Raw genomic sequence first — 24,495 nt, 5'->3', positions numbered from 1 at the left:
TATATGTAATGTTCAGAGGTTGTTGTGTTTAATATTCGTCATTGTTCAAATGATAATAAACATTAGCATAAAGCATATTTGTCCACTCATATGTTGATAAGAGTATTAAAAACTTGAAAAATATTCCTCTAAGGTACATTTAGAACAGATAAAAAATGTGCGATTAATTTGCGATTAATCGCGATTAACTATGGACAATCATGCGATTAATCGCGATTAAATATTTGAATCGACTGACAGCCCTAATATATATATATGATTTTATACTGAGTACAACTCCACAAGAAGAGTTGCATGAATGCATTATTTATAAGGAATAATCGCGTCTTTACATTGTTTTCATCTTCTTATCCATGTGTGCAAAACTGTTAGCAATGTCCTCTCATGAACCAGTGCGCTACTACTCATGTTTGCCCTTGTTTGTTTGTTTGTAGCCTTTATTTAACCAGGTGAAGCCCCTTGAGATCAAAAGATCTCTTTTTCAAGGGTGACTTGAAAAAGGCCCTTTCTTAGGCTGCGGCCCCACGAGGACGAAAACGGCTAAACGCATAGGATTAACGCAAACGCAATCGCAAACGGCTTCCGTCCACATGCAATAATTATCCGGATAGTGTCTGCCCACACGAGACCGCTCCGTTTAGCTCCAACCGCTGGAGAAGCTGCAGTACATATGCAGGAGCCTCTACGTGGCGCTGTAACTTCCTCCACAAAAGCAGCGAAGAAGCATGGTTGTCATGGTTGCCCTTCTGTTTATTCTCCGCGGTGGGGGCCGAGGGAACCGGGCAGAGTTTTTCGCCAGTCAGCGTGTATTAAAGTTGAAATCTTCCGGACAAAATTATAAAAGTGCCGGTCAAAGGTCTTCTTTGTTATTTATTGAACTTTAAAACAAATGAATAACGACTCTATATAATATAATGATAAAATACACGGAGCCTCTCTTTTTCCTCCCTCTCTTCGGACAGCGCCAGTGTCTGTCTCATGCAGCAGCTCATCAGTTTGAGAGGTAATTAAAATAGCTAAGGGTGATGATCTGACTTGAAGTGTGTGTTTTGCTGCAGCGGGAGGAGCTGCAGGTGAGCAGAGCTGCGTGTCTCTGTCCTGTCAGATTAGACTTCACTCGCGAGAGAAAGATAAATAATCTGAATTCAGGGTGCAGTTTACTTTGACGTGGGGGTGAGCAGCAGAGGTGGGGAGAGGCGGGGCTATTGCCTCATCATTATTGCTGTAGATGTTGCACAAACAACTGTAGCATGGTCAATAGCGTCCGGAGCACGATAGCAACTCTGCGATCCGCCATTGTTGTTGTTGTTGGTGGCGAAACACTTCAGCACTGGCGCGGGGTAAGCGGAGGTGAGCAGAAGAGGTGGGGAGAGGCGGGGCTATTGCGCAATCACTATCAGTGATCTGAAAATGTCCGTATAGGGCGCACACACGGAGCTGTTTGACCCCCCAGAGAGTGGCGTATGCATTTCTATCCACCTTGGGACCCGTTGTCGTTTCCTCAGTCGTTTAGTGCCATATTCGGTCGTCCTCGTGTGGCCGAACGGTCTATATGACACTAAACAGTAACGCAAACGACCGAATTCGTCCTCGTGGGGCCGCAGCCTTATTCACCAGCATGGACACACTCATGCAAACAGCTATTCACTCTTGGGTTTCAAGCTCATGTTGTATCACAGATTTTAGAGGTCTACACAAGCTGCGGCCATGTGATATGTGCTGGCTGGATATATACAATACACCCTCTCTCTTGTCCCATGAGACAGTAGGAGAAAGGATTTGTTAAGTAACCATGAAACCATGACAGCCCTTCTCAACCGTGTTGACTTGGGTCAGCATGCTGTGTCAACTCATGGATGTTTGCGTGGTTTCCTGATGGGTCCGAATGATAAGAGAGGAAGAAAACACATGGCCGAGCATGTGAATCGCCTTTCCTATCAGACAACTTAATTAGATTAGATTTGTTGTGACTGCCAGAGAAAATCTCTACTCTCCACACCTACAAATTATTCATTTTTTTCTTCAGCATCTAATCAATTAATTTTTCAAATTAATCAACAACAAAACATTTTTGCGTGAGAATCCATTCATATTTGGGAGCAACCACCAAACATAGAACCTGCCCACACAAAAGGAAGAGGAATTAAGATGAGAAAAATAAAGACTTATAAATTTAAAAAAATACACATTGCACATTTGATTTTTACGGTGTCCATGACCAGCTCCCCCCCATATGTATAGCGTGACTGTACCTTCTCACACATACAACTATGATTATTTCTGTGAACAGCACATGTAGTGTGCACGTTTCCTAGTCTTTCTTCTGTGCCTCATAAAGTGTGTGTGTGTTTGTCAGACAGTATGACACACCCATGCCAAACGAATGAGGAAATGCATCGTTAATGTGAGTGTGTTGCTTTGCCACGGCTGGATGTGTGCATGTGCAAGCTGCTAAATGATGCTTCCAAGCCCATTATCACCCAGGGAGATCAGTCATAAAGACACAATGTGAGGAGACATAACTTAATGGAGAAATGTCTTAATGGACTGTGTGACCACAGGTCAAAGAGACAAACAGGGGGTGTGTGAATGCATTAACAAAAAAAGTCTTATTTCTTTACAAATATTTTCTATGAATTCATTAAACATCTAGAGCTCAGAAACAATAAACCAACAGCAGTCAAACTTTGTGGATGCCCTGATGTAAACTCTTAAACATTTTTGATTGAAATATAGAAAAAGGGTCGTCTCAACCATACATCGGAAGATAATTAGCACTTTTTACTGTAATAAGATTCTAAATGAAACTATGAATTCACCTCCTAATCCCTCTTTGTGGCATACAATTCAATTTGCACCAATATCCCCTACAGTTACACTTATTACATTACAGTATACTCCCCACCTATCTGCATTGTCTCTCCTCAGCTCTGTGCTTTACATTTCACATAAGTCGTAGTCTGAATGGATTCTGTAAATTGTTTCTCGCAGCTCTATTTTTCAGGGTTATTGTGGAGAAGACCTGAAAGGATCTCTGTGAATGCGTTTATTACAACCAACAGATTTCTCATGTTGATCTATACTGGTGTCCTTGTTGGACCGGCTTTGGTTGTTCTTTGTGGGTAGATTAAATCCTACATGCGATACACACATGCGTCTCTTTGTTGTGCTACAGAAACGGGAAAAAAGGAGACATGAGAGGATCCTGAGTGAAGAGCTGTACCCAGCTGTGATCAACCTAAATCAGTTTCTCCCTCCAGAAAACTGCATCGACTACATCGCCTGGGACATGGCCCGCTACACCAAGAGGTGGGGACTATAGATGAGCCGAAGTTCGCTTAAACCACAGCTTTTTTGACGTGTTAATGTTTGTTATTGTTACCCCAAAAAATGATTTGCCCTGCCGTTAGCCAGCAACACTAACTAACTAAATGAAATACACAGGAAACTGGATATTTATTTGTGTATGTATTAGACATAATACAATCTTTAAAGTCCAACAGCAGATAGGATCCTTTTTACTGAGATTTTAAAGGTTAGGAGGTTAATGCAGTATAATAACTCATGGTGGTATCAAACTAAATGTGTGAGAGCAAAGCTGTTTGCCCGAGCTAGTGTGGAGAATGATGAGCAGCACAAAATGGCTATATTTCATCTAAATGTAAATTATTTCAGTTTTTGTTTTCAATATGGTATTGTTATCTGATATTTTCTGCCATTTTAAAACTTCCTTGAATCCTGTTAGGATCAAAGACTAAAGTTACATCATACTCTGAACTCAGAAATGTTTAATTAAACTTTTCCAAAAATGTTTTTCTACAGCAAAGTATTTAAAATATTCTCTTCTGATCAGTGACATAATCACTAACTAAAAAAACTAAAAATAACTGATGGAAGATCAGTCATCCACATTGAAAGTAATGGCCACGCCCCCTGTATACAGAAGCATTACTGTTCCACAGCTCCAGAAACAGATTAGAATTCCTCATTTCTATTTCTCTTAGTAAGTTGTGCAATGTTCTGGACCGTCTGAGTATGATAGCCGAGAACGTGGTGAAACGAACAGGTTTCTACATCAACCGCTCCGACTTCTACTGTCACACCGTCAGACCCGATGACAGGTGAGCCATTTCAGACTCCTAGCTTCAATTCAATTCAAATGACTGCATTACAATTCCATATGAAAGAGAAGGTGGCAAATGATATGCCATGACATACCAGTGATATGAGAAAAAAGAGGAACAAACCATGTGCTAAACCATGCCACCATCTTTTTTCTATTTGCGTATCATGGAAGGAAAGCTGCATTTTCCCTGTATTACCCTATGCCCTGTAAGGTGTCCTTGGGTGCTATGAAAGGCGCCCCCCAAATAAAATGTATTATTATTATTAAATGTTTCTATTCCTCTAATTCTGACCCCCACACTTATTGAGGCTGTTTAATTTGAATAATGTACTCCTATGAATTCTTAATGGAAATGACGCCTAATGACCATTTTGTCTCAGAGAGTTTTCTAGATTTCCATCTGTGTACTTTGTGTTGGCCATTGCTAGCATTTCTTAATCACTTCCCCCTAACATTACCATTTTGTTACATAACCCAACGACCTCTCCATGGTAACTATGTATTACCCTTTCTTCTGCAGTCCCCAATGCTATCTCACATTCTTTGTTATACACACACGCACCTCACACTCATGCACATATCTCTCACATACACACAAATAAACATAACCCTTGTAAGTTGATGCAGTTTAATAATTATGGCACCTCTAGGCTTCATCACATCCATAAATGAGCTCATGAATTATAAGGATAATCAGATTAGAGTGTTTACATTTATGCAGTTTGTTTCATTGATTTATCAGTAAATTATAAAAAATATGCAGAATTGACAAGTGTACTTTAATGCAAAGTATTAATGATTTTTTCTTGGTCAAGTTAATTAAAATGTATTTTGTTTCAGGTGGGGAGATTTAGGTGGACATATCACAGCCAGTGGACGGGTGCAGGTACGTCACATGGTGGAGGGGTTTGCTGTAACTTTGTGTCAGAATTCAGTTTGTCACTTAATATTCTACCCAAATTATTAAAAAAAAAACATAATGTAAACAAATTCATACTCAACAAACTAATTAAGAGCAGTGAGATTTCTTGCCAAAAAACATAGCTTTTCATATGATGTTTATTTGAGAAAGGGGCTCAGCATTCATTTAGTTGCAAAACTAGGCCAAAGCATATCGTTGCATAATGAGTGTTTTTCTTAGAAACCTTGATCACATATGCAGCGATGTTCTTGGAATTATCCGAGCTGTTTTCCGCAATTTAATGACCACCATTTACAGAGGGTTAATACATGGAGATGGTTACCGCTGATGCTGTGATTTCACTAATATAATTACTTTATTATTTAGTTTGTGTCTAACTACATACTGAACATACATACATTAAGTAAGTTTAATGAGTCTTTATTGTTGTAGACCGGCGTGTTGAGGACCAACTGTGTGGACTGTCTGGATCGAACCAACACCGCTCAGTTCATGGTGGGGAAGTGTGCGCTGGCCTATCAGCTTTTTGCACTGGGAATGATCGACAAACCCAGACTCCAGTTTGATACGGACTGTGTGAGGTAAAGCTCCTTTCGGTAGCATGTATTATGCCAGAGCCAATGAAAAATGTTGGTCAGTTCAGCAATATGTCAATTTTGTCTGAAAACCTAGGCTACATTATGGATTTTAATTCTCACTTATTAGGATTCCCAGTAGACTAAATCACACTTTTTGCAGTAAGAAAATCCAGAGTTACACACGACTACCCCCGTTGTCATGTATAGGGTTGCTTCTAATGATTATTTTCATTATTGATTCATCTGCAGATTCATTTGTTTGATCAATAAAAATAAAAAGGTTTATAAAAAGTATTACATTTGACTGTGGAGAAGTTTCATAGACTTAAATGCATCGGGGAGAAGAATCATCAGTCACATGTCTAACTTGACTTCTTTCACTGGAATTCTGATCTACTTGTACCTCTACATTAACACCCCATAATATGTTTATTTAGATCTTTGCTCATGAAACAGGAGTTTTATAAGTGTTACACACCTCTGTTGTTTTGCAGAAGCAGAAGAAATGCATACAGCAATCACACAAATGCCACATTTTGTATAAGAATCTCTCAAAATCAAGTGAAGATTACCGTGTGTGTGTGTGTGTGTGTGTGTGTGTGTGTGTGTGTGTGTGTGTGTGTGTGTGTGTGTGTGTGTGTGTGTGTGTGTGTGTGTGTGTGTGTGTGTGTGTGTGTGTGTGTGTGTGTGTGTGTGTGTGTGTGTGTGTGTGTGTGTGTGTGTGTGTGTGTGTTGTGTGTGTGTGTGGTGTGTGTGTGTGTGTGTGTGTGTGTGTGTGTGTGTGTGTGTGTGTGTGTGTGTGTGTGTGTGTGTGTGTGTGTGTGTGTGTGTGTGTGTGTGTGTGTGTGTGTGTGTGTGTGTGTGTGTGTGTGTGTGTGTGTGTGTGTGTGTGTGTGTGTGTGTGTGTGTGTGTGTGTGTGTGTGTGTGTGTGTGTGTGTGTGTGTGTGTGTGTCCGTGTCCGTGTCCGTGTCCGGCCCAGGTTGTTTGAGGAGCTGTATGAGGACCATGGAGACACGTTGTCACTGCAGTACGGCGGCTCCCAGCTGGTCCACAGGGTCAAGACCTACCGTAAGATCGCTCCCTGGACACAACACTCCAAAGACATCATGCAGACCCTGTCGCGCTACTACAGCAATGCTTTCTCAGGTGCGTTACACACACATTACACAGGTGCATAACAATGCTTTATTACACACCAGCACAGAAGTAATTAAGAAGGGACTGGAGGATTATGCATGTTACTTATCTCTTATATATGTTGTGTTACTCAATAAAACCATTTTATGCTGCTGTGTTACACCTCAAGTGTGAACGTACGTTGCACGCACAGTCATATTCAGCATAGTTCCCTAATGACTGTTGGCACAGTCACAGGGTGTTCAAAGCAATTTCTATGACAACTGCAAAAAGTGTTAGATTGAGGGCATTTGATTTCCGATATTGTTATCTGGAGAATTATTTTAATTATCTGGTGAGATGTTTTCTCTTTTTCAATTTGCCACTTGCATCTAATGTCTAAAAAGTCTGCATGTGTTGCTTTGTGGTGCTTGCAATTAGATGTTCTAATAACTATAAATGACATCCTTGTTTATATGTAGTCACAGTGCATCTATGGAAATGTGCATGGGTGTACACAACACTCTAGTGACTGTTCGTGGCATCTGTAGCCCTAGAAATGGAAAAGGAAGGTTGTGTGCTTTGTATTAAGTCGAGAGGGATGGTGCTGTGCTGCTTGACCTACCAAGTTAACCTCCTGTTGCTTCTCTGGCTAAGATATGCCTCAGCACTCTCTGCAAAGCACCAAAGTAGTCTATAGTAGGACAAAGACAAGCAATAGAAAATTGTAATCCAGTAGGATAAGGTAGCTGTGACCTTCCCTTCAAACATAACAACCATTTGTATACATTTGCAAATAATGTCATTTTCATGTACTATGAAAAACCAATTTGCTACCAAATTGAAACATTCTAAATACGGCCTTGTATCACTCTTTAAAAGTGTTTTTTATTCAATTGAAATCAAATTAAATTGTGTTTTTAAAGCGCAATGTCGCATTATTGAGTGATGGCCATAGCACCATACAAAATGAAACACTGTATCTTTTGAAAAACAAGTATATTAGCAATATAAGGAGAGTCATTTGTGATGCTTCTCAGAGCATACACAGCAATCATTCCTCAGTAAATTAATGACATACACTTCAACATCCCTGACAAACACTTTTCTTTCTCACGTAAAAATGTTTGACACACAAACATACAGTACGCACTGAGACCAGTAAAAAGTCTGCTGAAATGTATTTTTTTACTTTGTGCATATCATTCATAATAACATTTTGTAAGACATTGCTTCTGTGAATTATTTCTGATGCATGTCTACATTTAAGTTAAAAGCTCATCCATAACTTCTATCTAATGACGTATTAAATAAATCTCAGGCTGACAATCGCCAAGAGGAAAGGCTAGGTATCAGGCTTTAATACAGTAGAAGCCAATTTAGTTTTGAATTATTTTAATTATATTGGAGCAGCACAGGGCTTCACAGGGGATGGATGGCACTCAAAGTAGGCAACATTGAAAACACGTGCCATGTGCTGAATAACAAATGAAACATTACACAGAACAGAATTTTTTTAATACAAGCCCATTGTCCAGAAGTGGTTCGGAGAGATTTTACTGACAATGCATTCAATGCTTTTTTATATTGAAGATTTCATACATAATGACATTCAACATAATGTGCTCAAGAAAAAAAAATCCTAAAAAAGTATAAACTCTCTGGAAATAATTGCTTTTTAACGAACAATAAGGCTTACGAATATTTGGTATTTCTGCTTGAACAATGACTAAACCATGATTGACTCTAGTAATCCCTCATCTGCATTTAGTTTTATAAATTGTCTTTTGTAGATGAACTAACCATTATGTTTTATTTGTTATTATTATGTCCTTCTTGCACCTCCAGATGCTGACAGACAGGATGCCATCAACCTGTTTCTCCAAGTCTACCAGCCATCAGAGTCCAAGCCTCACCTGTGGGAGCTGCCCACCGACTTCTACCTGCATCATAAGAACACCATGGCCCTCCCCCAAGACAGACGCAGGTAACAAACACATCTGTACACTAACAAACATACTTGCTGTACTAAAATGCACATTTATAAATAAGAACCTTGGATAACATGTTTGCATCTGCCACAAAACCTCTTTCAATGGCTTCTGAATGTTTGTGGGTCTTTGCATTTACACTAATTGAATATATCAGTGGGAAATCACTCGCAATAGATTAGCGCTGCTATTGAAAATGATTCTTTTAACCCCAGGATGTACAATTCTGCCTTGGATGTTGTTCACATGAGCAGTTTTTTTTTATTTTGCTCTCTTAATCTGGCAAAAAATACTCTTTGTCTCTGGTGTTATTGCTTCACATTACTGCAATATAGTTACTTTGGTTTCTCCTAGGGTGCAGTGTGTTCAAGGCCATGGTTTAATCCTATATACACCCTTTGTCATGGGTATAAGATACATGAACAATGGGAAATAGAAAAAATGTTAGGTTGCAATTTGCTGTTCTCTGGGACTCTAAGGGACATTTGTAGCTAGTTTTGCAAGCTACTTTTATTGGAAAATAAAAAGGCTGTGTTGTAAATCAAGCCTTTTTCCCAGGTAATTGTACCCATTTCAACACGTGCGTATCTTGTATGTCTGCAGCTACACACTGTGGTGGACTGCAGGGATCTTGTCCTACCTTCCTGTGCCCTATGATGAAGGTCGGTATCTCTTCAGTATATGATAATTGGAATAATGCCTGCAGCATCTGTAATAGGTAACAGAGGCAGCTGCGGATTAGTTCCTTGATCTTTTTTATGAAAATCTAATCAAAATAGTTTATCGTCATCCAGTTTCAAGATGGAGGAATAACGACTTGTCTTAGCTTTGTAGGCACATATCTCCGGTTTTCCTAAATAAATTACTGTGCAACAGTGTTTGTAAGATCATAAAAATGAAATATAATGTCACCAGATGTGATGTTTTGTCTCACTGGTGTTTTTTTGAACAACAATGGAGCTCAAGGGCACAGACAATTACACTTTATCTGGCATTAGTTACACAGATGGGACATGTTTGGAGATTACATTCATTGTTCTAATGGTTTTTTCATGGGCATTGCTGACATAATATCAACAGGACTTTCTTTATTGTTTTCTTGTGATAATTGATTTTTCTGCACGTTTGATTTGCGCTCCTGTGTGGATGCAGTCCCCTGTGAGGACAACATGAAGAAGTTAAAAGTGAAGAGAGTGAACCGCTTTGAGGAGAGCATAGACATCTACACAGAGTTCTTCAGACCCTATGAACTGACCTCCTTTGACGACACATTCTGCATCGCCATGACCAACTCTGCAAGGTAAATACACTCGCAACTCTTTAGACACTTAAAGATACATTTGAAACATAAAACTAAATCAAAATGGACTGAGTGATAATCTACAATCCACTATATTTTCTAGCTAACTACAGTGTAACAGTTATTGCTTAAACATTGTGAAATTAAATGAAAGCGTCCCTGTTGTTTTGATGGTAAACACTTTGGATTTAAACTGTAACAAATACTCATTATTTGTAATTGTGATGGGTTTCCTTATAATTTGTGTTCATAAAGGGAATTTATGCCCAAGACCGTTGGAGTTGATCCAAGCCCCTTCACAGTTCGCAAGCCGGAGGAAACGGGAAAGTCAGTGCTGGGGTGAGTGCAGCTCGAGTTAATTACATGTTCACATTCGTGATGTTCTGTTTATGTAATGAATCACATGTCACCGTGCCCTCATTCATATGGCTTCATTTGACACTGTTAGCAAAAACAAGGCTTTGTCCTTTTTCCAGTCTCTGTTTAGAAGTGTGTGTGTGTGTGTGTGTGTGTGTGTGTGTGTGTGTGTGTGTGTGTGTGTGTGTGTGTGTGTGTGTGTGTGTGTGTGTGTGTGTGTGTGTGTGTGTGTGTGTGTGTGTGTGTGTGTGTGTGTGTGTGTGTGTGTGTGTGTGTGTGTGTGTGTGTGTGTGTGTGTGTGTGTGTGTGTGTGTGTGTGTGTGTGTGTGTGTGTGTGTGTGTGTGTGTGTGTGTGTGTGTGTGTGTGTGTGCGCACGTGCGGTAACAGTACAATAATTAAAAACATCACTCAGTTTTGAGTAAAACAAGAAAAAGCAAAGGAGACAAAAATAACTCTATACATGAAAACAGACATAACCTACTATCATAACTAGGGATGGGTACCGAGCCCCGGTATTAAACGGGCCCCGGGGCTGACTTATTAAAGACCGTGGTACCGTTAAGCTCCGACGTTATCGGTCTTTTTATCGGTACTGGAGACATGTAAAAAATATGTAATATGTATTATTGCTACACAAACATTATATTGCAGTTTTAGTGTCGCCAACTCCGTTTCTAATATGCAAAAAGACTGCAAAATGTGTCTTAGTATTTTTCACGATCTTTCCAATCCAGACGAGAGATCTCTCTCCTCCAGCAACACACACACACACACACACACACACACACACACACACACACACACACACACACACACACACACACACACACACACACACACACACACACACACAGAGTAGATGGCGGAGAGAACGCGCTCCGAGATGTGGTTAAACTTTACCCGTCTCGATGTGGACAATGCTCGTTACCAAAAGTGCAATAAGAGTTTAGCATGTAAGGGCGTTAACACGAGCAATTTGTCTAAACATTTTGCAAAAGTGCACCACATCCAGTCGGAGAAATGCACCATTTTCGACTGTCTTTCTAGTAGCTCTGTAGCCCCGTACACGAGTAACTTTTCCACGTCAGGTGTTATGTATGCTAGCAGCAACACACAAAGTTAATTCAATTATATAAACATGGGTTAATGATTAGAGGTAACTGAGTTATTTATTTTGTTAAAGTTTCAGCTATTCTGTTTACAATTCTTTATTTAATACGATTTAATACGGTTTGTTAAAACATTGTTGTTTCTTTTGATGTGAAATATTACATATTTAATTTAAATAAAAAGCAGTTAGTTTTGTTCATAATTTGTTTCGTTAGTTTACCTTATTTTTTTCTCCAAAAATACCGCTAAAAGACCGGATCGATAAGCGGTATCGATAAAAGTAGTAGTACCGTTAAAACCTTAACGACAGCAATCCCTAATCATAACGGATACAAAACATTTGCAAAATAGCATCAAAATAAATAAATACAACTAATGATGGTGAAGCACAATACAAAGAATCAGAATCTGAAATCCTTTATTTGTCCCATAACGTTGACATTTACATGATTACAACAGCAGATACAGTGAGGGATTTACACACGTTATTAATAATACAATAACTAAGAAACAAAATACAAAATTGCAGATATATACACCATGGAAAAAAAAAAAAATTAGCAATATTTTTATGCTGGCCTCGCCGAAATCTCCTTCTCGGTTAACCAGCGAGATAAACACTCTCACAAAGTAAAACTCAGGACCACGAGGTGATGTTTTGAAGCTTTACTAAGCAAGCAGTGTAAAACTGAATGAATACAGAAACAAGAGCAATTGTAAATATCAACTACATCAGTGGTTCTCAAATGGGGGTACGTGGATCCCTAGGGGTACGTTGGAGTACTGCAGGGGGTACGTGAGATTTATTTTATATTAATGAAAAAAAAAACTTAATTCATGCATTTAAACAAACTACTAATAGTAGATTAACTACTTTCTTCAAAAGTGTACAGTAATTCTGGATAATAAAATGGGAACAATAAACGGGGTGCTCTCTTTTCCTCTCCCTCTCCTGACAGCTGGTCAGGCTCGTGCAGCTCGCTGAACCTGTAATAAGTGACCCGACAGTAAAGAATAAATATATGTATAACTAGTTTAGCTAGTTCCAGAGTAGATAAACTAGCTAAGTGTGTTAGTTAGGTCTAACTCTTAGTGTATTTTCCTCCGCTCAATGGTCCGTCACAGCGGACGGAGCTGTGATCATGCAGAGCTGCGTGTTCTCCGTCAGCAGCAGCAGCTCTCTCTCTCTCTCTCTCTCTCTCTCTCTCTCTCTCTCTCTCTCTCTCTCTCTCTCTCTCTCTCTCTCTCTCTCTCTCTCTCTCTCTCTCTCTCTCTCTCTCACGTCCGGTTATACTTCACTCGCGTTTATGTCCAAATCTATCAGATCTAGCTGGTTCTAGCTAATGATATGACTGCCTGCTTATCAAAGGACCTAAACAATAAGCGTTGCTTGGCAACGGCGTGTGGCCGCAAAGTATAGCATATGTTTATATGAGGGGTCAAAATCCCATGCTCATAAAATGCTCATATATCTTTTTCTCTTCATTCCCCACGCCCCAAAATAAATAAATAAATATAAATATACTAATTTTAGGAAAAGTAACGAAGTTTGAGCAGTGTGGGTTTTATATTAACAGAGTTACACATATTTCAAAACGCAAAGTGTAATAACCGCAGTTGCCTCATGTCAGAATGACAAAGATCATCAGTGAAGCACAAGCCCATGTTTCTCACTAAATTGTAAGTACAACTTATTAAAAAGATCAGTTCAATGCAACTAATGTCGTCTTAGTGTTGTTGCATGATGTTAAAATTGGTTTGCCATGAATTTAGTGATGGATTGTAAACATTTTAAATGTAGCATTTAAGTTTTTCTCAGTTACAATGTTGTTGTTTCAATAAATCAGACACTGATGGTGCATCGCTGTACTGTACCTCTTTATATAGGCATTTTTTCCCTAACCATTGTTTTTGCGCTGATCAGGGTGTACTTGGCTGAATTTTTTTTTCAAAGGGGGTACATTATTGAAAAAAGTTTGAGAACCACTGAACTACATGACATAATAATTACGTATACATAGATATATATCCAAGACGGCATGAAATTAGGTCAGTGCCAAAGTACAGATGCAATGTTTAGGCTATATTGCATATACAGCAACTACAAAATGTCAGCTGGGATCAAATATCACAATAATGCACTCAAGGTAAAGATATATAATGTAGAAACATAAAAACTTACAGGAAATGCCTTCTCAAGGGCTATGATGAATGATGGATGGCACAGGATGAACAGACATCACCTTAGCTGGAGCACAATTGCTATTCTGAAATGTCTCAGGCTAACTTTCTGTCACATGGGAACTAAAAATAACTGCTTCATGCAGTACAGGAAGTCACCCGAAGGAGTCACTATAACACACAAAATAATTGGCGGAGCCAGAACAATATTAGTTTTTAAGAAAAGTCCCCATATTGAATTTAAGAGCTAGCTGGTACAAAGTTGAGTCATTTCCATACCACATTCTGTAGTTACATAACTACATCGCAGCTCATCACAGATCAATACACACATTATGATATTAAAACTGTCCATGGTTCAAGAAATGTCATTAAGGTTGAGTCACAGCCTGGGTAAGATGCAGGGGCGGTGGGTACTGTAGGCTAGGGAAGGCTAAGCCTTCCCAAATATTTTTGTCACTGCATCCTGGTAAAATACAAATATAATGTTTGTGTCTTTGACATTAGCGCTGCTATGCAGCCACCAGTAAACTGTACTACGAAGCCAGTTCAACAGACCCTGGATATGTTTGAGTTATCTTAACTAACCCTAACAAACGAGATCTCGCTAAGCGGTCCTACAATGCTGGTTATCAACTCTGTAAATCAAGCCAGGGATTCTCTCTCCAGCTGAGAGCACATTCTTGTGAAAGGGGCGGGGTTAGCTACATTTGACCAATCACAAACAGGGACAAGTGTACTGACAGCGCAGCGTCATACTTCAGTAATGAAAAGTAAACTAATATTAGACAAATATGAGCTTTAACCATCCATGACTTAAACATATAATCCAGGATACAAGCCACATAGTTGCACTTGCAAGGTGAATATAGAACAACTGGTTAAAAAATAAATTAACTACTGAGCGTTTGAAAGCGTACAACAGTTTTATGATATCACTGCCCCACAGTGGATCTGACTTTAATTACATTTGAGTTGAGTGTTTCGTCAAGCTAATGTGTTGCTTAAAATAATACTTCTGCATACAGTATGTGACACTGTAAGTGTTGCACGGCCAGATACGGCTCAGCTGACTCAGATAAGGAAATATATATTATATGATCGATGATCTGATTGATGATGTGATGTGAACGATAAGTGCGACACCTCTGCGTCTCCCCTGCATACAGCAGTTTAAACTGTATTTCCTTTATCCTGTAATATGACGTGATAGATTTAAACTCCGCACACTGAGCTCTGATTGGTCACTGAGTTGATCTATTTTCTATACAAGCCGGAGGCGGGCAGCGTCAGGGAAAAAAAAAAATGTAACCTTCCCAAACCTGAGCCTCACGTGCCGCCTATGGTAAGATGCAAACATCCGCCTGAGCAATCAGCTTCTTATGAAATGGACCATTTCATAAGACCAGTCAATAATCAGTTCATCCAGTTGGAAGGTCTCCTTTTTTTGTATCTGTCTATAAATCTTTAGTTTCACATTATTCTATCAAATCACTTCACGTTAGAACCAGGTTAGAACTGAGTGGTCTCTAATAGGGGTGCAACAACTAATCGACTTAATCGATTAAAATCGATTACCAAATTAGTTGCCAACTAATTCAGTCGTCGATTCGTTGGTGACGTCATCACGTGTGTTTTACACCCCGTTAAGCTCTAACTTTATTGGTCTTTGTATCGGTACTGGAGACATTTAAAAAAGATATGTCATGTATTATTGCTACAAAGACATTATATCGCAGTCTTAGTGTCGCCAACTCGTTTCTAATATGCAAAAAGACAAACAAATGCGTCTATGATGTATTTTCGATCTTTCTCTCCCCCGCCTGCTTGCGAGGGGGCGGGGCAGTTTACACACGGGCAGCTGCAACATGCAGCAACACACACGTGGGAGATGGCGGAGAGAACGCGCTCCGAGGTGGTTAAACTTTACCCGACCTCGATGTGGAGAATGCTCGTTACCAAAAGTGGAATAAGAGTTTAGCATGTAAGGGCGGTAACACGAGCTATTTGTCTAAACATTTAGCAAAAGTGCTCCACATCCAGACGGAGGAATGCACCGTGTTCGACTGTCTTTCTAGTAGCTCTGTAGCCCCGTCCACAGTAACGTGTCCACGTCAGGTGTTATGTATGCTAGCAGCAACACACGGAGCTAACTACATTATACAAACATAATGATTAGAGGTAACAGAGTTATTTGCGGACTTTTGGTGACAGAGCCTTCAGTGTGGCATCTCCCAACCTCTGGAACTCTCTCCCCCCCGAAATCCGCAGCGCCCCAACCCTGGACATTTTCAAAAAAGCCCTCAAAACGCACCTTTTTACCAAGGCTTTCCCCACTGTATAGTTAGTTTAATAGGTTTATTTGTCCGCTACTTCCCCCCCCCCACCCCCTTAACCTGTCTGCCTTTTTTCCCCTACTCCCCCCCCCCCTACCCGACTTGTAAAGCGACCTTGGGTTTCCTGAAAGGCGCTATAAAAATATTATATATTATTATTATTTAGTTTGTTAAAGTTTCAGCTATTCTTATATTTACAGTTGTGTCATCAGATTATTTAATACGATTTGTTAAAACACTGTTGTTTCTTTTGATGTGAAATATTATTTATTTAATTTGAATAAAAAGCAATGTTAGTTTTGTTCACAATTTAAGTTATTTCAATAATATATTTATTTTGGAATCAAGTATTCATCTTTATTGTCTTCATTGTTAGTTTCCACATGCCTAAAACAACCTCAAGCTAAATCTAAAAGTTGATGGCTAAATAAGAGCGTTTGAGAAATTGTGCAAGGCATACAGTAATAGTCCGAATAGTCGATTAATCGTTTCATTAATCGATAGATTAATCGATTATCAAATTAGTCGTTTGTTGCAGCCCTAGTCTCTAACAACAACTTACTTGACTTACAGTGTAGACGTTTAATCTGTAGCCACTTAATTTAAATGTCATTACATAATATTCTTCCGAAGCACATTACAACAACAATCTGTATTTTGAGAAGCAAAAAGGTGGTAACAATGTTTTGAAAAGATAATCTGACATTTGTTGTGTTTGCTGTTTTCCTATTTTCCACAGGAGGTTAAAGTGCACAACTACCCTATGTATTAATTTGAACTAGTTTTAATCTTCCATGCACGTATGTATATATAGTGTGTGCATTTAAAGAAATCATGAATGCTATTAACTTTATTTAAAGCTCCCCTATTATATTCTTTTTCAACAATATATTATAGGTCTCAGATATATACAAAACATATCTCTGAATCTTTGGCTCGAAATACCAAACAGATTGCTCATTGTAGCATGCCATATACCCCTACCCGGTTGTAAATATTTGAGTGATGTCAAACTCCACAAAATTATAATTGCAGAATCAAGGGGCACTTTAGACTTAGAGTCTGAACTCTTTATTTTTCTTTGTGACTGTTACGTCCCAACTAGGGGAAGAGGAAAGCAACATACACCAGATTGGAATTGGTAATAATTATAAATGGCTTTATTATACCAGGGTGAAACAAAATGGCAGGCAGGCAGCCTGAAACAAACAAAGTGGCCACAAGGGCAAGTTTACATAAACATCCAAACAAAGGGAGGACTCTAAAAAGGGAGCCTGTTTACATACAAATAAATAGATAAACTAAATAGTAACTAAAACCCTCACTGTCAAAGTGGTACTAACTAAAGAAAAGGAGGCTGTAAAAAAACACAGCTAAACTAAACAACTACCGTCAACTTAGAGACTCAGATACTCTAATCACATAGTCACATCTAATCATATCACACTACAAAACACAGACCACACAATTTAACCACAGAACGAAGAGCAAGTAGCGAGAGGCGTCTGTTCACTCAACAGAGCCTCCAGAGTGATGATTGTCCCCAGGCTTTGTAGTCGTCTCCAGCAGGTGTGCGCCGGCTGTACGCTGCGATTGGAGTGCGTCGGGCCCGGCGTGCTCCAATCACAATCTTCAGGGGGCGGACCAGGAGATGGCAGCCAATCACGATAGGGCAATCGCACAGCTCATTTACATGCAACACACATTAACACAGTTAAGAGGACCAGGAAGGCAGCAGCCGTAACACTCCCCCCCCTTAAGACACAAACCCACAGGTTTTGTGAACCTAAGCACACTAACGAAACTCCTAATAACACACATTCTAACATCACTAAACAAACCTACCTAATAACACACAATAACATCACAAAACAAACCTACCTAATAACACACACTACAAAACACAGACCACACAATTTAACCACAGAACGAAGAGCAAGTAGCGAGAGGCGTCTGTTCACTCAACAGAGCCTCCAGAGTGATGATTGTCCCCAGGCTTTGTAGTCATCTCCAGCAGATGTGCGCCAGCTGTACGCTGCGATTGGAGTGCGTCGGGCCCGGCGTGCTCCAATCACAATCTTCAGGGGGCGGACCAGGAGATGGCAGCCAATCACGACAGGGCAATCGCACAGCTCATTTACATGCAACACACATTAACAAAGTTAAGAGGACCAGGAAGGCAGCAGCCGTAACAGTGACTCGAAGGTTTATTCCCGGTATAAGTCAGTATTTCTGCTGTGACGGGAAATGTAGTTTATTAAAAAAAGTCCTCTAAACATGACATTGATTTACAAGTCCTTCTGCATGTGTGTTTTCACTCAAATCCAGCACCAGGCACTTTTTACGCTGCTATGGACAATCTGGCATTAATGCACATTCTATGGACAATTTTGCACTAATGTACATTCTGAAATATTGAAGTTTTATTGATTGTTGTGTTTTTATTTAGGTCTTAAAGGTGGGGTAGGTAAGTTTGAGAAACCGGCTCGAGATACACTTTTTGTTATATTCCATGGAATGCTCTTAACATCCCGATAGCAATGAATATCTTAAGTGCTTTGACAAAAGCAAGCCGTAGTACTGTAAAAAGCACGACCAATCATTTTAGCCGGCCCGGGTAAAGTAACTGGATGGCCTACCTGCCTGTCAGCCTTCCATCTGTGCACAAACTTATCTCATGCCCTCATTGGTCATGTGCACGTTCGTGTGTGTTGAAGGAGGGGCTCTGTAAGGGAGTGGCAGATTTTTTCCGGCTGTGTATTTTCAAATTCTAGCGCACTCGAGCTGGTTTCTCCTAAATTACCTACCCCACCTTTAATGTGTGCACATGTAAAAATGTGTCTTTGATTCTGTGTATATATATATACATACATATTTTCACACATAATTTTATATACATTTGTTTTTATATTCGGGATTGTGTGAAAAGCCATTTTGATCGCTCTGTCTGTACACACAAACTGGAAGATTGACAATAAAGTTGACTTTGACTTTGTGCATATGTTAATCATTGTCAGTCCCCTCCTTCTCCCGGGCTAAATGACGCACTGCGTGCTAATAGAACCATCCTTCGGGCAGTTGAGCGGAAATGGTGGAAATCCAAACACTCTGACAACCTCCTAACCTATCAGGCTCTCTTCTCCTCTTTCTCTTCTTCGATCTCTCAGGCAAAGCACTTTCTTTCAAGATAAGATCCATTCTTCCTATTTTAATCCCAAAAAACTATTTTCCATCTTTTCCACCCTCTTAGAACCCCCAAAGCCCCTTCCTCCTCCTCCCTTCTGTCAAGCGAGTTTTTTAACTACTTTGAAAAAAAGGTTGATGATATTCGCTCTTCTTTTTCTGACTCACCTTTACTCACCACTGTGTCACCAGTCCCACCGTTCACCCACACACTAACCTCCTTTTCCCCTCTCTCTCCAAGTGAGGTTCTTACCCTCATTACCTCTGCCCGTCCTACCACCTGTCCTCTGGACCCTATCCCTTCAAACCTCCTTCAGACTATCGCTCCTGATATTCTACCGTTTCTCACCCATCTCATCAACACTTCTCTAACTTCTGGTCACTTTCCAAACACTCTCAAGGAGGCAAGAGTAAACCTTCTCCTAAAGAAACCCACTCTCAACCCGTCTCTCTCCTCCCGTTCCTGTCTAAAACACTTGAACGCGCTGTCTTTAAACAACTCTCCTGTTATCTCCATCAGAACAACCTTCTGGATCCGCACCAGTCTGGTTTCAAGGCAGGTCACTCCACAGAAACTGCTCTCCTCGCTGTCTCTGAGGAACTGCACACAGCTAAAGCAGCCTCCCTCTCCTCTGTCATCATCCTTCTGGACCTGTCTGCTGCATTCGACACGGTGAACCATCAGATCCTCCTTCGCACTCTCCAAGAATTTGGAGTTTCAGGCTCTGCACTTTCCCTCCTCACCTCATACCTCAAAGACCGCACCTACAAGGTAACTTGGAGAGGGTCCGAGTCCGACCCTTGTCAATTAACTACAGGGGTCCCTCAGGGCTCTGTTCTTGGTCCCCTCCTCTTCTCGTTGTCCACAAACTCGCTCGTATCACTCATTAGCCCGCATGGTTTTTCATACCACTGCTACGCTGACGACACCCAATTAATTCTGTCCTTTCCCCGCTCAGAGACCCAGGTCGTCGCACGCATCTCTGCTTGTCTAGCTGACATCTCTCAGTGGATGTCTGCTCACCACCTCAAGCTCAACCTTGACAAGACTGAACTGCTTTTCCTTCCGGGAAAAGATTGTCCCACTCTTGACCTAACAATCAACATCGGCCCCTCTGTTGTTTCCCCGACTCAGACTGCAAGGAATCTGGGTGTGACACTAGATAACAAACTGTTCTTCACTGCAAACATCGCTGCTACAACCCGCTGCTGCAGATACACTCTTTACAACATCAGGAGGATGCGTCCCATCCTGACCCAGAAAGCGACACAACTTCTGGTCCAGGCTCTCGTCACCTCACGCCTAGACTACTCCAACTCCCTCCTGGCTGGTCTACCTGCATGTGCAGCGGCTCGTCTGGTCTTCAACCTTCCTAAATGTTCCCACACCACGCCGCTCCTCCGCTCGCTTCACTGGCTTCCAGTAACTGCTAGAATCCACTTCAAGACACTGGTACTTGCGTACCATGCTGTGAATGGATCTGGCCCTTCCTACATCCAGGACATGGTTAAACCATACACCCCAGCACATGCACTCCGCATCAGCCAAACGGCTTGCTGCACCCACACTGCGAGGGGGACCCAAGTTCCCATCTGCAAAAACACGTTGGTTTGCTATCCTGGCTCCAAAATGGTGGAATGAGCTCCCCATTGACATCAGGACAGCAGAAAGCCTACACATCTTCCGGGGCAGACTGAAAACTCATCTCTTTCGACTCAACTTCGAGCGATGTTAGCGATTACTAACAAAGAATTGCTAACAAAGCACTTATATACTAATAAAGGACTGGCTTATCTAAAGCCAGTTGAGTAGCACTTTAAATGTTTTGGCTCTATGAAACCTAATGTACTTATATGATTCTGTTTTCTTCAAGTTTGTATCTTCTTGGTCGAATGCACTTATTGTAAGTCGCTTTGGATAAAAGCGTCAGCTAAATGCAATGTAATGTAATTGTGGCTGTTTGTGGATCTTTGCAGCAACAAGAGCAGCAAGGAAGAGACGCTGCTGCAGAGAAAGACTGCAGCCAGCGCTCCTCCCCCCCCGAGTGAGGAGGCCATCAGCAGCACCTCAGAGGACGACTCCGAGGACGACCGCGACGACGACGGGTCCGTGTCTCAGCGCTCGACCCCCATCAAGCTACTCACAGAATCAGGAGAGAGCACTCGCACACAGGAGGTACTAAAAGTCATCTCATCAACAATGTCTGCAGATAGACGAGATTATGTTTAGTAAACGTATTCACAGTCAAATTTAAGATCACTTCAAGGGTAAACACAAGTATGAATAATTCTAATGGTATTAATTGTTAAGGAGGAAACAAAGCTGCCTACCTAACATAATAATGTAATGGTTAAAGGATATGCAATCTCCTCTAAGTACCTCAGGGAAATGTCCTCGCAGTTCATCCACATGCTTTATTTTGGTCCTTTTAAAGCTTTCTGCTTTCCAAAATGAGTGTGTCACCCTAATTATATTTCTTCACTTCCCCCTGAGTCCCCAGAAGAAATGAGTTCAGTGTTTCTGTTTGCGTCACTCGGTAGAGTAAACATTGACTTAATCAGCCTGTGGCATTAACTCCCAGAGATGAGGGTGTAAACGGCTTGTGTTATTGTTTATTTTATGGGAAAATAAAGAGAGGTGGCACTGTCAAACTTTTTATCTTATGAAGTTTAATTGACAAACAAACATCACAGATTAGATACAAATCTGACTTTATTGCTGCTTTATATGCATCTCTCACTATATCGTTCACCCTATTCTATAACAGATTCCCAGAATGCGTCATTATCTTACAGCATCTGTATCTGATTTCATTTCCCAGGTGAACATCACACATTGAAAAATCAAATGTTCCCTTGTGGGATCAGTGAAATATATTTTTTTACCCAGATTCCATAATTCTGCAGAGAGCGAGCACATAATCAGCCCAGGTAGGGATCAGTGTGGAAAGGATGAATCAGAAACACCAGAACATGAGAATGTGTGGTTTGGTGACTACCTTCTGTTCTAAACCCAAGTAGCTCTATGAAATGAGTTTTACTTTTTTCAACCGTCAAACCCCAGGCCCAATTCCCTGAGGATTGTGGATGTGAGTGGATCAGAAGTTTGAGCAGCGATAGAGATGTCGAACATTGCTCCACTCTCATCCTCTGACAGCAAGATGAATTAAAGTTGTTTTAAGCTCAAATCAGTATCACATTTTTTAAATCACATATTATGAAACTTCCACACAATGGAATGGGTTATGGATTATTAAAGGTTAACTTGTACCAGTATTGAGAGAGAGCTATAGATGGTAAAAGCTAAATGGCTCCTAGCTACTGTAATTGCTTGTAGATTTACCTGATAGTTACCGTACGTCAACCAAAATTGCTTGTTTTTGCCTTGAATAGGCCATCTTTGTTGTCCTTGAGTGTCTGAACTCATGATTGAAAGGACCCTACATTGAAAATTCACACGATTAACACCTTCAATCTCATTTGTTTTAATCAGTGGACAAACAGAAATGTAAAACCAAGGTGTGGTTTTTTTGTTAGTTGCCATTCATCAGATCACACAAGATGCTACAAAATTGCCCCCAAAAAAAGAATTAACAAAAAGAAATGGAGATAGTTCAACATGACCAGACTTGGAGGCAAAGTCTTCAGACTCCTGCTTCGTCCGTCTCTTTCCTCGACTGGTTTATGGTGTTTATTTCTGAAGCTTTTCTCTGCTCTTCTCTGGGTTTTGAACAGTGAGCTAGTCATGAATATTTCGGCCAGCTACTGTGTTGGGCGCATATCACCCTCTCATGATCCCATGTCCTTCCTTGGAGCCGTCCATGAGAATGGACTGCCATAATGCCAGCATAGAAGGACACTGTTGAAATATTTAAACATTAGATCATTACTATATGTTTTCCATGTAATTACATATGCTCATTTCATATACCCCTCAATATGGGCGTGCGTGCATGAACAGATTTACAATATGTTTTTGTGCGTTTGCATAAACAAGTATGTGTTTACACACACTCGTCTGTGGCCTCACACACCATATGAATGCTGCATTAGGTGTGTGTTTCCGTGTGATTGTGTGTTCACAGCTGTTGTTCACTAGACATGGCCCCTCATTCGTTCTCACCTCACTGTACCTTGGATCAATTCACATACAGTGGAAATGTAATGCATTACATTGCAGTCATACAGTCAAAGAAATGAATGGCCTCTTCTGTGCATGCTGTTACATAACGAGCTTCTCTCTGTCTTATAGAACTTTGATAGTAAAAATGTTTGTCTCTGTTAAATCATACTTGAAATACTGATAGCTTGGTTAGTCCAAAGCTACAAATCCCTGCTTTACGACAATATTACCTTACATCGTTTTGGCTCATTGTGATGAACTTTTCACTTATTATCATTAAAACCACACAAGTCTTCCCAGGTTTTATTCTTATATTCACTTTATTACAGAATGTTTTGGCTTTGTTGCCTACATATGGGTCAGCAGTCATGACTGATAAATCACAGTAGATACAAAATATACTAAACATCATTTCCATCGTCATTGCCACACTTATTGTTAATTCCAGCCAGAATAGTCAATACATGCTTTGTGAAATACATTTTTACATATTTGACAACACTTTCCACATATCACAATATACATTATATATACAAGGACCCAGGCTTTTTTGCAAACGAGTGCTTTTGTACGTTTCTATTACTTTGTTTTATTATTATCACCTACGAAAGATCACCTCAATGGCACTTTTGTGTTTTAAAAAAAAAAAAAAATAACAAAAGCCATAATATATAAGATCAGTTTTTACACTGCAGGAGTCAAACATGCTTAGTTGATCTGAATACTGCCACGAAAAAGCTCCCAACCCCCAAATATAACGCCATCCACGCAATCTCACACAAGGTATGTATGTATTCATGCTGTTTACATAAATGTCCCGCCCTCCCACCCGAGAACGGAAACTAATAATAATCCGACCATACAATGTTTTCTCACCTCTACGATCCTCTGGTTTTGGTGAGCACGTGTCCACTAGCCTCATGGTCCTGTAGGATCCGTTCTGTAAATCGCTCTGTGTTCTTCACGGATGCACTAAGCTGTCATCATATCACAACTCTCCTTGGAACGCTTAATGGATAACGGCAGTACTTAATACATATATTATGGGATGCTACAATGCACGATCAGTTTGGTATTTCGTTCATATATTGATGAAAAACTGTATCAAGGTTCAAGGTTTTTATTTGTCATACTAACATAGCTACAGTGTAGTTATGACGATGACAATCT

General features: G+C 40.3%; 1 protein-coding gene across 1 annotated transcript in view; it reads left to right on the top strand.

Moving 5' to 3' along the window:
• The window catches only part of fig4a (FIG4 phosphoinositide 5-phosphatase a), a 58,318-nt gene that overhangs the window by 21,841 nt on the left and 11,982 nt on the right, over positions 1–24,495 (top strand). Inside the window, exons 12-21 of the mRNA XM_034075967.1 lie at positions 3,176–3,309; positions 4,005–4,121; positions 4,967–5,012; positions 5,481–5,629; positions 6,607–6,773; positions 8,592–8,730; positions 9,338–9,396; positions 9,887–10,034; positions 10,290–10,373; positions 21,180–21,378. Of these exons, the coding sequence (XP_033931858.1) occupies positions 3,176–3,309; positions 4,005–4,121; positions 4,967–5,012; positions 5,481–5,629; positions 6,607–6,773; positions 8,592–8,730; positions 9,338–9,396; positions 9,887–10,034; positions 10,290–10,373; positions 21,180–21,378 (1,242 nt within the window). The remainder of the gene's footprint in view (positions 1–3,175; positions 3,310–4,004; positions 4,122–4,966; positions 5,013–5,480; positions 5,630–6,606; positions 6,774–8,591; positions 8,731–9,337; positions 9,397–9,886; positions 10,035–10,289; positions 10,374–21,179; positions 21,379–24,495) is intronic.

This window comes from Pseudochaenichthys georgianus, chromosome 24 (assembly GCF_902827115.2).
Source record: "Pseudochaenichthys georgianus chromosome 24, fPseGeo1.2, whole genome shotgun sequence".
Taxonomy (NCBI): domain Eukaryota; kingdom Metazoa; phylum Chordata; class Actinopteri; order Perciformes; family Channichthyidae; genus Pseudochaenichthys; species Pseudochaenichthys georgianus.
Note: the sequence above shows the minus strand (reverse complement) of the source record. Positions and strands in the feature narration are given on the sequence as shown.